This window comes from Leopardus geoffroyi, chromosome B1 (assembly GCF_018350155.1).
Source record: "Leopardus geoffroyi isolate Oge1 chromosome B1, O.geoffroyi_Oge1_pat1.0, whole genome shotgun sequence".
Lineage (NCBI taxonomy): Eukaryota > Metazoa > Chordata > Mammalia > Carnivora > Felidae > Leopardus > Leopardus geoffroyi.
Genome location: NC_059327.1, coordinates 202,155,255 through 202,171,952, shown reverse-complemented (window position 1 = coordinate 202,171,952; position 16,698 = coordinate 202,155,255). Strand labels below are relative to the sequence as shown.

Genomic DNA, 16,698 nt, shown 5'->3' with positions numbered 1-16,698 from the left:
GCTGGTGGTTCAAAGTCGCCCCTCCAGGCGGCTTGCCCACCGCCCGGGGCCTGTCCACGTCACCCCAGTGTAGACCGTGCGGGCCCGGCTGCCATCAGGCCTCCTCTGTGTGTGACTGCATGTGTGCGTGTGTACACGTGCCTGCACACCCGTGTGCATCGTCTCTAGCACATACGCTCCTTCTGAACACCTGTTTGCTGTATTCTTTTGTGTCCACGCCAGCAGTCGGCTCATGGCAGGTGCTCAATGAGTACAAATTGAGGAAAATAAAATGGACTGCGATTTATGCTCTGTCCCTGATTTTTTCCGTTAAAGTCTACAACTGACACTCTCTCTCTCATTTCCGTCGTCACTCTTAACAGTTAAGAGGAAGAAAAGTTCCAAATCAGAGACCAAGGGAACCGTGTCTAAAGTCACTGGGAAGAAGATCACCAAGATCATCGGCTTGGGGAAGAAAAAGCCCTCGACGGATGAGCAGACCTCGTCCGCGGAGGAGGACGTCCCCACGTGTGGTAAGCCGGGATTCCCCGGCCGGGAGTGGCACTCACCCCACTTGTGTCCTTCTTTCCTGGAGTTGCCTCTGCATCGCGCGGGCTTTTCCCAGTCGGGCTTGTGATCATCTGAATGGCGGAAAAGGCGCTACATTTCTGCCGCTTATAATAAAAGATCGTGCCGGGGTTTGAGACGATCTCCGAGGTTCTTTCAAGATGAAAAACAAATTCCCGCTGTGATCCCGTGAAATTCTCCCAGAGTCCTTTTAAGCATTTCTGAGCTGGGGCACACGTGCCTTGGCGAGCGAAGGAGGGAGCGTGGGGCTCGGTGCGGCGTGCGTGGGGTTACCGCTGGCGTCCCCCCCGGGCTACAGCGGTAGAACGAGCATCCTGGCGGTGCTGTCGCTCAGCCCGTCACCTCAAGTCCCTTCCGAGGGGCTGCCCTGTCCAGGAAGGGGTGGGCACCCGCAAAGCGGCCCCGGCCCTCCCGTGTGAACAAGGAGTCACGGGAGGAGACGTGCAGTGCGGCCTGGTGACAGAGGAGGGAAGCCGGCACAGCGGGAGAGCGTCACGGGGACCCTGGCCAGGTGGAGGCCCGGTAGGGCAGCCTCTGGGGAGAAGTGGAGGGTGAGGTTGGACAGGTGTCCTGTTTCCTTGGCCACCGTGCAGCCGTTCTCAGGAGAGCAGCACCGAAAGCCGGATGGCTGGGCTTTGGCCTCTATTAGGAACCGAGGGTAGGCTGTGGGTGCTCGTAGACCCGCGGCACAGCCAGTGTTCTGTCCCTGCAGGTCCCTGGTCCCCTCCCTTTGCCGACTCGCCCTGTTCACCCCTCTCTCTGCGAGCATCCATCTGCCCGGGGTATCGGGCTTTACTGGGAAGTAATGCCGCCCCAAGTGCCTGAGTTGGCCATACAGACAAGGGGAAGTTAATTCAGCAGCTGTCACATGCCAGGGCGTGAGCCGTGTGCCAGGAGGACGCTAGGGAGAGGCAGCACTGTGGCGGAGGGGCAGGCTGCAGAGTGCTGGACACAGGCACGTGCCGTACCCCGAGGGCAGGTCACGGGGAGTCCCGGCTCCCTTCTGGCCTTGACGGTCGGGGTTCGAGGAAGCCACACGCATGAGACTTCCGCGGGCCCTGTAGAGACCTGTCCTTCGTCAGGCCGGGGCAACCCTGGGTGGTGGCGCACGTGCCGTGGAAGCTGGCTGGGGAGTCATCTCAGGGAGGTCCCGTTGAGCTGCCATCTCTGGATTGTCGGGGAGCGCTCTGGTGGCGGAAGGAGGCCAAGGGTCTAGGAGCCCGTGCATTCAGGTCCCTGAACTTGGCGAATGGCAGTGGGGTCATAGGGGCGGGCTGACTGATGCTCTGTCCGCTGCCCTACGTGAAGGAGGGGGCATCACCTTGTTGAAGTTACAGCAGGGGTGGGGGCAGGGCTCTAGCGCAGAGGGGTGACACAGCCAGGATGCTGTTTCCCTTTCGCCTCTTTCTTGGTGCGGCGAGAGTCTCTGGGTGGTGTGGGACTGTCCCTCCTTTCGCACTGGCCCTGGAGGGGAGTTGGGGATTAGAGATGCAAGGATGGAGCCATCCAAAAAAGGAAATAGAAATTCTGTCACGAAAAGCAAACATTGACGTGGGAGGCGAGCTAGACCGCAGGGTCCAGACGCTGAGCTCTGGAAGGCCTTGGCCTGCGGGAGCCTCACAGCCCGTGGAGGCACAGCTGGCCCACGGGCCCGACGCTGCTCCTTCCCTGGAGCTCCCTTCTGCATAGCCCTTCGCCCCCCGGGAGACTCCCCCGCTCATAACCCCTCGCACATGGCCTCGTTGTATTGGCCATCCGGCACTGCCAGAAATCCTTTGCTGGTACTTTCTTGGAAACGCTTGGTCACTCAGAGGGCACGAAGGGTGAATCTGAAACCTGTAATATGCAGGTGGGGATTTCTGTCAAGCTGCTCAGTGGATATCTTTCGTCTCTGTTAAGAGGACCTTCTCTGACAAATTTTAGAATTGTCATTTAGATCTTCGCTGGGTCCAGGGGCCACAGAAGGGGTCTGTAGAGAGAGGCAGGAGGAAAATGACTATTCTCAATTATTCTAGTACCTCTGTAAAGTTTTACGCAGAAAATGTCAGCTGGATAAAGGCCGGAGACGCCAACCCTGCCGAGTGGTGGCCGTGCGGCCGCTGGCCCCGTGCGGCAAGCAGAGGGGAGCTGAGCCGGACGGGCCGGAAGGACCGTGCCACTGGGCGGGCAGACGCGAGCTCCCGGGAGCGATTGAGACCTGGGTTCAAATCCAGCCCTTCCATGAAATGCGGCCCAGCAGGTGGGCCTCCGGGTGCGTAATAACGATGCAGTGAGGGTAGGAGATGGTTTCTGCAGGCGCTCCACGGGGAGTGGGCAGGGGCAGTGGGTCCCGCGGCCGCTGACCAGGTCAGCCCAGCCAGCCCTGTACCGCTGCCCATTACCGCCCTGAGGCCCTGAAGTGATGGTGAGCGTCAGCCCGGTGCGCTCACATACCGCCACGCGCAGGCTGCGGCCTGAGACGTGCACCAGACCCCCCCGCAAAGAGGGATCTTCTGTTGGCCCCCTTCTGGTGCTTGCCTGTCCCTGTCTACACTCGGCAGGGGTCGGGAGACACGTGTCCCCATCCTCTCCGCCCCGTCTGTCCACTGCCGGACCAGCGTGCAAGCCCCACCTGGCTGCCGTCTCTGTGCCCTCCAGGCCACCAGGCGCGAGCTGTGACAACTCAGGGTCCTGTGCTGAAACGAGAGCTGCTTCCGCCTCCCGGTTCAGAGCCTCTGATGGTCGTGTCCCAGCCTGATTCCACAGCTGTCCCTCCCAGCCTCCTGGGTCACGTTCACACTGCCTGGCTCCCTAGTCACGCCCCAGTGCCCGGCGCAGAGCCTGGCAGACAGGGGCAGTGCAGCCCACGCCCGACTGGCTGAATTACCTTCAGCAAATTGTGGGATCTGTCTAGGCCTCAGGTTCCTCCTCTGGGAAATGGGCCCACGCTTACTTTGTCTTCTTAAGAAAGTTAAAGATGAAATCATGAAACACTAAGCTCCATGCTTAATAAGTAATGTTGTTGTTATTTGCTCACCTGATGAGCTTATTTTAAAAAACCCAAGCAGACAGACAGACCAAAGCAGCGTGAGGGCAGTACTGGGGGGAGTAGCCTGGGTACTGAGAAATACAGAAGCGGGTGGAAGGAGAGGTCCCGGGTCTAAGGTGGAGGTCTCTGTGGAGGCAGCATGACCTGAGCTAGTGAGAGGCCTTGCTGGATATTCCCAGGGTCCTTTCTACATCTAGCATTCTGTGACTTTGTGGAGTTTTCAACAGTAGGGTTTTTTGGCACGTGGGGAAACTCTATACCTCTCCCCTTCTGTCACAACCTGCCCCACAGGACATCAGGTGACCTTTAATCAAGGGGGAGGAAAGAGTCCTTGACATAAGTCGCTGCCCTGGGGTGTTGGCATCCTCGTTCTTGGACACGTGAGCCTTTGGGGGGCAGGCATCTAAGGTGGGCAGGGGAGTTCTGCCGTGGGCGGGACCGGGACCAGCCAGTGGCAGCGTCAGGACGTGTGGTCTCCCCTCCTTCCCCTGGGCGTCTCCTCCCAGCTGATTGTAAGCCAAGGCTCGCCGTAGGTGAAACCACCATCGCACCGGGACCAGAGCCCTCCCGAGAGGGGACCAGAGCCTGGCAGGCAGACGCCACGTTTCTCGCCCTGCGGAGAACACGGGACGCTCGGCCCCGCTCCCGCCTGCTCTCCCCAGCTGCTTGTGCTTGAGACGCCAGCGATCCAAACGGCCGCATGCGAGAGTGTGTGTCCGTCTCCGGCCCATCGAGCTCTCAGGGAACCTTGAGCCTCCTGCCACGGTTTCGCGAGAAACGTAGCCTTCAGAGCAAGACTGATCTCAAAACATCAAACTGAAATTCCCAAACTGTTAAGTTACACTGACGTCTCACCTGACACGATGGGTGGGATCTTATAAAAATAAAATTGCCTCCGAGTTGCCTCGTGCGGTTCCTGGAACTGACCCGGACCCGGGTGGCCATTGAGCCTGGGGGGTACGGTTCTCGCGGCAGGACCCATCCCTCCCTGTCTTTAGCGGGCCTGGCTGCGCTTGGGCACCATCTGGTGGTGGGTGTGTGCTACAGCGGAAATGTGCATGGGGCCCATCGGGATCCGTGTCCCCCCACCCTGTGACTCCAGAGAACCCTAGATGGCTGTGTGTCATTTCCCTGTGCTCCCTCCCCAGAAGATGGGATTTTTAGGCCACCCCTTTCTGGAAGAGCAAAGGGCAGCGAGCCTGGTGGTGGAGGCCTGCTGCCCGATGTGGACGCGTCACTGTGGCGTTCACTGTGTGTAGAGACGGGCCTCTCGTGCACTGTGGTTTTCCCTTTTGGGAACTGAAAACAAATCTGAGGAAGGCGTCAAATACGGTAATTTCATATGGTGTCATGCTCACATAAAATGAGGATTTGTCCAGTGTAACCATTCCATTTGGGACTCAGATGTCAAGAAATTGATAGTATTGGTGACTCTGGGCCAGATTCAGCCAGCGAAGAAAATAGCACGAGTGCGCCTGGACCTGTTCCAGAGATGACCATCGCCCTGGTTAGTGGAGCCGGGCTCCATAACCGCCCCTGCCGTGCTGCAGGGCCGTGCGCCCGCGCGAGAGTGCCCCCACGTGCCGAGTTCTGCAAGTGTGAAGGCAGTGTCGTCACTGTTCCTGAGGAGTCATCCAGCTCCTAGGTCTTGTCGCTCACATTCCTCAATAAATATCCTGGTGTCTCACTCCCCCATCACCCTGTGCACCAAGGCCGGGTTCCTGTGATGGTTTCCGAGGTTCTAACGATCCAGGCACCTCCCGTCCCCCCAAGGCCGCCCTGTCCCTGAGCTGCTCCTGCCAGCCCCAGTCACAGTGTCTGTCAGTGCCCTGGAGCCCACCGCCTCCTTGTGAAACTTGGTCACCTGTGTGTCCGCTAAGTTCCTGGAGAGCAGTCGCTGGCCTGAACAAGTCACAGGTCCAGAGAGACCCTCTCCTTCACAAAGGAGCCCTTTCAGACTCCGGTTGGACTCCAGCCTCTCTTCCTGTCCCTGCAGCCTCTCCTAGATGTGTGAGACACGAGGAGCTCGGGTCCCAGGCACTTGAGCCGATGGGCTGGCTTCTCCCCTTGTTCCCCCGTTTCACAAGTACAGCAACTTAGCCCCAAATGAAAATTCTAGTTCCAGGAGAAGCAGTGCACCTTGCAGTAGAACTGATGTCACCCTGAGCCAAATGAAGACTTCACATTTTACCTGTGCATTTTATGCGTGAATTCATCGAGCAAATGATTATATGTGATGTAGAAAGCATCGCTATGGGCCCTGTAACTTACCTGTGTGTTGGGGGTTTTGTTTTGTGATTGTCTGTATAGCATTTATCCTTTGCTAATGGAGTGTGTAAGACGCAGGACTGTGTGTGTTAGACGTGGAGAGAAGCCAAATGCGTGCTCCCAAACCCTTTGGAAAAGGCGATACAAAACCCGAATTGGAGAGAGTTTGTTTTGTTTTGTTTTTGAGCAGGGTGTGGGTGTGGGTGTGGGTGTGGGTGTGTGCACATGCATGCGTGAGTGGAAGGAGTAGTGCAATGACTTGTGAAATCCTTGTATTGTTTCTTCCTTTCTGGCCAGGGTTCTAAGCCCCACGTACTCCCTTCCTGCGTCTCAAGGGCGGGGGGCAGCCATCTCCTAGCATCACGGAGCGGGAGGAAGCAGCAGCCACCCTGTGAAATCTGGTTTTCTGCCCTGTTAGTTCACATACTGATGGTGTCTTTAGTGTCAGAGACCTATGCCTTCAGACTCCGGCGTTCCCGTCCCGTCTGGGCGCGCTCCACCAGTCGGACAAAATCCTCAAGCGCGAGGGCTGCGGGAAAGGCCAAGAGGCATCTTTGCCTTCTGTAGGACTCTCGTGCCCAGGACCTTCCATCGTTTGCTGGAATGCGTCCAGCGGCGGGGGACTCAGCGCCCCCCAAGGCCTCCTATTCCTTGCAGAGTAGGAGAATAGAGTTTCCTTTTTGGGGTAGTGTTTTTCTCACGTGATGCCAGAATCTGCCTCCCGTAACTTCTGCCCCGGCTGTGTCATTTTGCAGCTACCCGGAGTGAATCTCGTCCTTTTCCATATGGTGTCCCTTTGGTCATGTAAGACGACCACTGCGTCCTTTCCCTCCCACCCTGCAAACACCGAGGGCTCAGCTCGGCCAGCCCGACCCCAGATCGCCACGAAACCCTTAACCTTCCCAGAACCACTCCCTGGCATGCACCCCCCCCCCGCCCCCACTGCGGGCCCTCAGGGGCTTCTGGGGGGAGGGGGCGCCTGCCTTCCCAGGAGTCCCCGACTGCGTGCAGTGAGCCACTGGGTGGGGGCAGCCCTTCCCGTTGGCGTAAACTTGCACTTGCAGGTGTGCGGGGGGCGGTTCCGCGCTGACGGTCTCCGTGGTCCCCTTGCAGGCTATCTCAACGTGCTCTCCAACAGCCGCTGGCGGGAGCGCTGGTGTCGGGTCAAGGACAACAAGCTCATTTTCCACAAGGACAGGACCGACCTCAAGACCCACATCGTTTCCATCCCTCTGCGCGGCTGTGACGTGATCCCTGGGTTGGACTCCAAACACCCCCTGACCTTCCGGCTGCTTCGCAATGGACAGGAGGTCGCGGTGCTGGAGGTGAGGTGCTGCCCGAGGCCACCCTCGGAGACCCGCCAGGCGCTTTTCCTTCCTGCCCGGTCCCCGCCGCCGGCCCCGGGGCACCGTGCTTCCGGTCGTGTCCCTCGTGTGTGCCGTGGGGACCCCCTCTCTGTGATGGTGCGAGTAGCCAGCGCCCCCTCTCACTGCACGGTGCAGGCCCCCCGTCTCCAGACGCCACCTCGCTTCCTGTCGTCTGCGCGCATTGGCGCGGTTAAATACATGGTTCCACACAGCTCACTGCTTTTTCAGAGTAAAGTCACCCCTTTCTCCCCTAACGATGGTCTACCTTCGAAACAATGGTATTTCTTTCGCTTGCCCTTCGGAATGTTCTTCACAGACGGAACAGGTGTTTTTAGACAACCTTATAGACGGCGGCTCACGGGCCAGTCACACGGAAATCCCAAAAGAACACCTTTCTCTTTCAGGAGCCCTCTGCTTGGTGTGCATGTGTTACGTGCTTGCCTGCTTTTGGGGAACTTCTTGTTCGCTGACGGGAAAAGCAGTCGACACTGGTTTCTTCACTATCTGCTGACAACTTCCGATTTTATGTTTCATCTATTATACTATTAATTTATTTCTACCCCCTCGTAATTCAGACCTTCTTTTTTCTGGCCCTTGGTTCATTCACATTACCATGACTTAGACACAAAGACACACACATGCACACACACGTGTCCACAGACACCAGGCGTGTGAACTTCAGAGCACGTGGACACGGGCTGTGCAGTTGATGCTCTGGGAGGTCTTGATGGGAGACAGGTGTTTGTTCCAGAGACTCTTTTCACAGAAACTGTCTCCGACAGGGGCGGGACCAGACTAGCACTGGAGTGCTCCCTCCCACGGGGCTGCCGTGCTCCAGGCCCCGGGCCCCGTGCTGTGGAACAGCGGGATCACACTGCGTCTTTTTTCCCTCGTGGCCTTTTGATTCGCCTGTAGAACAGGAGCGTCGGGCCGGAATCTGCACTTTGGCACACGTGGGCCGAAAACCGTAGAGTGGGCGCAGGGGAGACAGCTGAAAACCCAAAGGAGGAGACAACGTCCTCGACGTAAAACAAGGCGGGTCGGGTCTCCCGTGCCAGCTGAGCCTGGGCAGCAGACCTGGGGCGGGGAGCCAGGGAGGGAAGGCGCCCTTGTGCGTCTGCAGCCCGCAGGCGGGGCGGCCCCTTCCCCGTGTTTCCTCCCTGTCCCCGTCATTAGTCACGCGCACGCACACGGCCACACGCAGGCAGCCCCGCCTCGGTCAGTCATGAGATGCGGCACGCCAGCCAGTAACTGTAATCTGTGTGCCTTCTAAGGTCACTTTAACTTTTATTTGGAGGCAATCTCAGAATTACGGGAAAGTTGTGCTAGCAGTGGGAAAATCTCCAAGCACCCTCCACCGTATCCCGCGATAGAAGCGTCTTGCCGTGTGCGGGATCTCGGGCGCTCCCCCCGCACCCCCCTTCCTCTCCTTCTGTGTAACGTTTCTCAGACTTTTACGGCCACGTTGCCCCTTTATTCCTTCAATACTTCCTTGCACATGTGCTAAAAACAGAAGTATTCCCTTACCGAAACCACAGTATAATTATCAAAATCAGGAAATGGTCGTTCACACCCTCCTGTTACCTGATTCTTCGACCTTAGTCGGCTTTTCTGATCTCCACAGTGTTCCTCGAAGGCACGAGGAAACCCCAGCCAACACCTCTTGGTCCAGCTGGCTCTTTTCCTGGCACAGAGACGTGCAGAGGTTACAGACCAGTTACTGCATGGAGGCCCTCAGTCTGGGCGCATCTCTGTCTCCTCGCTGTTAGACTGCGGGCAGGCCTCCCTGGCGGGAGCCGTGGAAGCAGGGCTGTGTGCTGCCGGCCACCTGGGCAGGCGCATCCGTCACTTGGCCCCTCGGCTGGTGGTGGTAACTGATCCCTTGGGCAGGGTGTCTGCAAGGCTTCCCCCTGCACAGTCACTGCCTTCCTTTTGTCTTTTTTTTTTTTTTTTTTTTTTTTTAATTTTTTCCAGTGTTTATTTTAGGAAGAGAGAGAGCATGAGCAGGGGAGGGGCAGAGGGAGAGGGAGACACAGAATCCGAAGCAGGTTCCAGGCTCTGAGCTGTCAGTACCGAGCCCGACACGGGGTTCAAACTCACAAACTGAGAGATCGTGACCTGAGCCGAAACCGGACGCTTAACGGACTGAACCACCCAGGCGCCTCTCCCTTTGTTTTTTTTGTTTTTTTTTAAATTTTTTTTTTCAACGTTTATTTATTTTTGGGACAGAGAGAGACAGAGCATGAACGGGGGAGGGGCAGAGAGAGAGGGAGACACAGAATCGGAAACAGGCTCCAGGCTTCGAGCCATCAGCCCAGAGCCTGACGCGGGGCTCGAACTCACAGACCGTGAGATCGTGACCTGGCTGAAGTCGGACCCTTAACCGACTGTGCCACCCAGGCGCCCCCCCTCCCTTTGTTTTTAAAAGCATCATGGGAAAGTTACTTTGAGGCCGTCTATGTAAATATCCTGTTATCTCTCAGATTTTCACCTGCTAATTTTGGCATCCATTGATGAGGCGACCATTGTAGTGGCAACTAAATCACACTTTGGATTCCCATTATTCCTTCTGTGCTCCTTAGTTAGCCTCTACTGTAAGGAAGGTTCTCCCTTCCTCCCGTTAATTATTAATCCCTTATGTACGTATATCTGTGTGGATTCACAGCATATTGTTTTTCTCAGTGATTATAATGCCTTATTGTCATGATTTACTTTGGTGGAAAACTCCCAGATTTGGTCAGCAGAAGTCCCTCTGAACTTTGCTTGCCCCTGTGGTCCTTGCTGTGTCCCTGTAATAAGATGCCATGGTCCCCTGCATTCTTTGAGCACTTTCCTTACGTTATGATACAGTAAGATGCTCCAGGCTTATCTCGTACCTTCCCTTGGCCCGGGCCTGGAACCAGCCATGTCTCCGGACAGCTCCTAGTGGAATCCCCCCGGTGGCAGTGGGAAATAGGTGTGTGTGTGTGTGTGTGTGTGTGTGTGTGTGTGTGTGTGTAGCACACGTGCACTACATGTCTTCGTGCATGTGTATGTGTTACATGTGTGGTACATATTTCTAAGTGTGCATGTATACACATGTGTGCATTCACACACCCACATCTGTATTAAAAGTTACGATCATAACCAAGACCTCTAATTTCAGTCCAGCATCACAGGGTTGTTTTTTAAAAAGCCTATTAGAAAATTCTATAGAGTAAACTATGAGGAAAACAACGAATAAACTCTAGTGTCACTATATCAATCACACATTACGTGGCGTGTGAAAACACTTTTAAAAATGCTTAGATAAAATAGTTACAGATGCCTCAGTGTAGATTGAGTCATAGATACTTTCTTGATCCAGATTTTGTTTGGGGAAGGACAGAAAGATGAAAGAGAACAACACATTTGGGATTTTTATTTACCCAAGTATTTAAATGAATTCACTTTTACTCCCCAAACATTGGTTACCTTCTCTCCCGGGGAGGCGCGTAACTCGAGTCCATTTGCTTTGTCCTGGGGCCTCACGCCCTAGCGGCCAGAAGGGAGCTGTTACTGCCAGCCAATTTTATGATCACAAGAAAAATAGCTCCTCTCGTGTTAACGGCTCTGGGAGTATTTACAATGATGTGTATTCTGATCAGCGTTCAACTTGCCAAGGCTACGAATACAAACCTTCATTTTCTTGGAGTCTTTAAGCTTAACTTAGCAGATCTGTCTTTATATTAAAACTTAGTCATTTTAGTAAAAATATTTCTTTTCTTTCTCATTCTGTTAACTTACGTGCTTAATAACTCAGCATCCCCTACCTTTTTAAACATTGTATTTTGATTAATCAAATGCTTCAAATACCGTTATAAAGTAAAGTATCTGATTTTCTAAATGACACGATAAGGAGGACTTAAAAATTTAATGAACAGGATCTTAAAGATATATTTCTGACTTGCAAATTCAACGGATCAAATTTGGGATGGGGACCATTTCGAACATCTTAAAGCTATATACCATGCACCAAGCGGGGCAATGACTGTGAAACGTGATTACGCTTATATAAAGTTATATAGACTCGTCTACACTTATATAAACTGGTAGAAACCTTCGCTGATTTTTTGTGCTATCTTAAGAGAATTAAGATTGCCATTTCAGGCCCACTTAGGAGACCCTCCAAGGGCCGCAGTGGGACAGGGTTTGGCCCCCCCAGAGGCACGGGCCCCATCGAGATGCCAGGTGAGGCTGGCCGGGGCTGGGGGGGGCTCCTTTTTTCTGGCCAGACACTTTCTAGGCGGCTTCCTTCAGCTGCGATTTCACTCCCATAGCAATTTCCACACCTTGCGCCTGCTGCCGTTCCCCAGACCGGACGGCATCGCGGGGCTCAATCTTGTTTCCTTGGGTGTGAGTCCGTGCGTGACTTCCGGTGTCCAGGCTTGGTGTGCACGCAGCGTGGGCCTGTCACTCAGGCCGGGACCGTGGCTCCGTGCTTCCTGTTCCCTTCCCTTTTCTGCCGCTCCGTCTCTGCTGAGGTTGGGAAGTGTGGGGCTCGTTACCATCACTTAAGTAAATGCACGCTTCTCCCTTCCCCCGCTAGGCGTCCTCCTCAGAGGACATGGGCAGATGGATCGGAATTTTGCTGGCTGAGACGGGGTCCTCCACAGACCCCGGGGCCCTGCACTACGACTACATCGACGTGGAGACGTCCGCGAACGTCATTCAGACAGCCAAGCAAACCTTCTGGTAAGACCCCTGGGAAGTGGCACCAAAGCCAAACAGTGCTCCGTTTCACGGATTTTTTCACTCCCTGTGTGCGTAGCCTCAGGGGGAAGGAAGACTACTAAAGACTCTCCCTTTGGCGTTACGTTGATCTGAACTTTGCTGAAATGTGTGTCATTCCCACTTTCTGTTGGAGCGCTTTCTATCGGAGCAGAGGCTGGCAGGCTTTTTCCATCAGGTGCCAGAAGTGTTTTCGGCTTTGTGGGCCACGTTCCCTGTTAAAACTAACTGCCCGGCTCTGCCATCACAGCCACAGACCCCGCATCAGCGAATGGCCGTGCTGCGTCCCGATAAAACTTTATTTGCGGAAACAGGCAGTGGGCTGGCCGTGACCTGCGGGCCGTAGGTCTCTGGCCCCTGCGCTCAGGGAACACTTTGATGCGACACGTGACTTCCATACTGCTGTCACCGGGGTGGAATTTTCAGTCATCAGTCATGTACTTTTAAAACTTAAATTGCGATTTCATTTTTAAAAAAAGGCTTGTATGTCTGAAAACATCCCTTTGATTCCTATTTCTGTAACATAATGATGACAAAGCAGCCCCTCTCAAGGTGAGGGCCCCAGACCCCTGAGGGCGTTCGAGACTCTTGCGGGCAGTTCCAGGGGCCAAAACCAGTTTCATAATAACACTGGTCTGAAAGCCTGTGCCCTGGGGTTGTGCTGGGGAGGTGCTGGGTGAGGAGGAAGGAACCCAGGCGGGTCCCGCGCAGCATTTACTACGTGGAGATTCCGGACAAGTGGTCTGTAGGCTCTCGGTGCCTCGGCTCCCTCTGGAGAGGCCAGGCTCTTCCCGGTCTCGCGTCTGCGATCCCCAGGCGCCTGCTTCTGCTTCCCTCACAGACAGTCTGTAGGGACCGAGGGTCTGCGTTTGGGGCCGAGGCGAGGTGGGTAGAAACAAAGCGGGTGATGGGCTTTACCATCCACACGTGCTGCTAAACGTGCCGGCAGCCGTGGGCAGACCCTCAGTCAGACGGTGAGTCCCTTTGAGTGCGAAGAAGATGAGCCCCCGTGTCCACACTGGCACTCGCCTGCTCCCCCCGAGTCCCGCCATCCGTTTTGCACACACGTGGTGTCTACGGCGAATTTGAGCCGTGTTCCTGCGTCCCTCGAGCGGCACTGGGGAGTGAACATTTCTTGCTTGGCTGAGATGTTCTGCGGCGAATAGAGGAACGTGGGCTCGTGTTAGGGATCGAGCCACGTGTTACCCCCAACTGAGGTGAATCAGTAACCTTGACAACATGAGTTAGTTTTGGTACAGCTTTTCCAGCAGATCTCCAGTAACGCTTAGCGGTTTTTCTCAAGTGTGGACTTCCTGTTCTTAGTGTCAAAATCAGAGTGACTCAGTCAAGTCACTGACTCACCTGACTCTTCTGTTCATATCCGTCGTTTCTCTGTGATAACACCCTGTCTAGTCAACAAAATGCAGGTGAATTGCAGTGAACCCCCCTCGTCATTCAGCACATGCAGTAATTGAAGAACGTTTAATCAAGCGGCTTTTTAAGAAATGTAATCTCACACTGGGTTTTGCAAAATCTCCATGTCTAGAGTGACATAAAAGAAAGGAGGTTATGGTTTTTAGCTGCTTCTTCGGAATTTACTAGATTCTGGAGCCTCTCCGAGTGCACCCGTGACCTCAGCTGTAATCACCAAAGTAATCATCGCGTGTCTGACAGGCCCCGAGTGGCCGCGTTTCCCCCAGAACAAAACTTGGCTTTCCAAATGAGCGGAATATTAATCTAAACCAAATGTGGGGAGGCCACACTTTTGAGAAAGGAACGTAGATTGCAATATTGAGAAATCATTTATTAAGAAGATGCGTGCAAGGAGTTTATGGCTGCAAGACTCTGGTACCTCGTTAAGATCTTTATAGATGTTAGCGATAAAGTGTATTTTCGTTTGTCAGTTTGCAAGCTAAAAATTCTTACAAAACTTGAGAGAAGACGTTTAACAAGTAAATAATGTTCAGAATATAAATTATGGCAGCTCGCCAGTACAATAAATGTCTTGGGATTAAATTAATTTTTGCTTTGACGCAAATGGCAGCTGGTTAATGAATGTTTCCAAGGTCTTGGGTGGGGGGCGGTGGGGGGGGGGAGTGTCTGTGCGTTGGTTATCTGTGAGGGGAAAGGACAATGATGTGTTTTGGGAAGAGGGCAGTAAAAATATAGTAATTTAAATTCTCCCGGGAAAAGTAGCGTATTTCAGAATATAAATAATGGTAAACAGTTGGAACCTGTTTTCCCACGGCCTAGCCTAGCTTTAAGTGAGATGTATCGATTGTATGGTACAAGAGAGACGTTCTGAATGTTCTTCCTGACGCTGATTTCAAGTCACGCTCCCTTGGAGACCCACGAGGAGGCTATGGAAGTAGTGACGACACGCTAAAAGGCTGTGGATCAGGGTGGACGGAGAGAGGGCAGTGGACAGGCCGGAAGGGAGCTGTTGTCTTGAGTCACCTTCCCGTGAACCCCTCAAAACAGGGATGCACCTTGCGGGTACGGTGCTTGGTAAAATAAGCCGGATGCGAGAGGACGCGGTCTGTCTGCCTCGCTCCCATGGGGTCTGAAGCTGGCGGATTCGTAGAGGCCGGAAGCTGACGCTGGGCCCAGGGCCCCGGGGGCAGGGAGGGAGGGTGTCATGGGGACGGAGGTTCAGAGGAGGAAGGTCTGGGGGTGGAGGGCGGTGCCGGCCGCCCAGCAGCGTGAATGGACTCAGTGCCCCAGATCCATACACTTGGCAGTCCGTATTTTACCACGGTACGCGTACTTCTGTGAGCGTCTTACGGTCTTGATTTAGCAGGTAGCGTGTGCTCTGTTATCTCATGTCCACTTTTATGTTTGGTTGAAACCCCTATTGTGGAAAGAGCAGCAGGCAGAAGACGGGGGCCTAGCACGCAGACGGGGCTCGCCTTGCAGCTTAGGGCCCGGAGACCTGTGGGGGGTGCAGGTCCCCCGCCGTAAGGCCCAGGCCTCTTCCAGCGGGGCCGTCCCGCGTGTCCGCGACCTCTCTGGGGTCTGTTCCCAGCTTCTGTCCCGCCCCCGCTGGAGCCCACTCCTTCCTGGCGACTGTGCCCCAGCGTGCCCACCGCCACACGTCAAGCACTCGACGGTCCCCGCCCTGCGTGTTCCCGACACGCGGTCCGTGACCACCACGGCGGCTGTGTGTCACAGTGCTCGCCGACCACACGTGCACACGGTGACTCCGCCCATGATGCCTTCAAATGGGACATTTAAGTTAGAAAACCTTAAATACATATCTTTGAACAAAAAACCTTCTGTCATGACAGAGTTCTTAAATTTTTTAAGTTTTTCTCTTCTTGTCTTTTTCTTTCCTACACATTTCCTGTTCCTATATGTAATTTCATAGAATCATCCTACACATTTGGGTCCGTTCTCTTCACGTTGAAGAGTGCACATGTGAGGCGGGACCACGCGCCGTGGCCTTGGCCCAGCAGAGGTGGTGCCTGTGCTTAGACGGATGGGACAGACAGATGGGAAGGGGCCCCCTCGGACCACAGGCTCCTCCTCTCCTCACAGAAAACCACAGGCTGGCCTCACTGTAAGACCTCTTTCCCAGGCCTGCCCTCACCAGTTTCATTTTCTCCCATTTTTATGCACCTGGCTACCGTAGAAATCCAAGATCCCGTGAAGAAACACAATTTTTTAAAAATACGTGTATTTTTATTCCAGACTATTTTTTTTCTGTAACTCTTTTCATAACATGATTATTTCACATTTTATTAGTTTTCATTAAGAACTTTTCCTTTTTGTAATATCACCTTAGTTTTGTATTTGGAAAGCCAATTATATAAACAAAACCAGGCGGATGATAGAGACTAAAGACTATTTTCTCACCTCAGTGATAATAAAGGTACAGCATATAGTATTTGTCCTGTGACTTGCTTAATTCACTTAGTGTGGTGTCTTCCAGATTAATCCACGTTGTCACATATGGTAGGATTTCCTCCCTTTTATTTATTTATTTTTAATTTAATTTAATTTAATTTAATTTTTTAATTTTTTTTTCTTTTTTTTAAATTCTTTTTTTTTTTTTTCAACGTTTTATTTATTTTTGGGACAGAGAGAGAGACAGAGCATGAACGGGGGAGGGGCAGAGAGAGAGGGAGACACAGAATCCGAAACAGGCTCCAGGCTCTGAGCGTCAGCCCAGAGCCTGACGCGGGGCTCGAACTCACGGACCGCGAGATCGTGACCTGGCTGAAGTCGGACGCTTAACCGACTGCGCCACCCAGGCGCCCCTAATTTTTTTTTTTTCAACGTTTATTTATTTTGGGGACAGAGAGAGACAGAGCATGAACGGGGGAGGGGCAGAGAGAGAGGGAGACACAGAATCGGAAACAGGCTCCAGGCTCCGAGCCGTCAGTCCAGAGCCTGACGCGGGGCTCGAACTCACGGACCGCGAGATCGTGACCTGGCTGAAGTCGGACGCTTAACCGACTGCGCCACCCAGGCGCCCCAATTTAATTTTTTAATTTACATCCAAATTAGTTAGCATATAATGCAACAATGATTTCAGGAGTAGATTCCTTAGTGCCTCTCCTCCCTCCCCCAACCCCTCCAGTAACCCTCAGTTTGTTCTCCATATTTATGAGTCTCTTCTGTTTTGTCCCCCTCCCTGTTTTTATATTATTTTTGCTTCCCTTCCCTTATGTTCATCTGTTTTGTCTCTTAAAGTCCTCCTGTGAGTGAAGTCATATG

At 53.7% G+C, this 16,698-nt stretch overlaps 1 protein-coding gene across 7 annotated transcripts in view; it reads left to right on the top strand.

The window, feature by feature from the left end:
* AFAP1 (actin filament associated protein 1) overlaps positions 1 to 16,698 on the top strand; it is a 148,014-nt gene that overhangs the window by 107,952 nt on the left and 23,364 nt on the right. For all 7 annotated transcript variants that reach the window (XM_045474655.1, XM_045474652.1, XM_045474654.1 and 4 more), the window contains 3 exons: positions 363 to 512; positions 6,977 to 7,188; positions 11,798 to 11,943. In XM_045474655.1, coding sequence (XP_045330611.1) covers positions 363 to 512; positions 6,977 to 7,188; positions 11,798 to 11,943 — 508 coding nt within the window. The remainder of the gene's footprint in view (positions 1 to 362; positions 513 to 6,976; positions 7,189 to 11,797; positions 11,944 to 16,698) is intronic.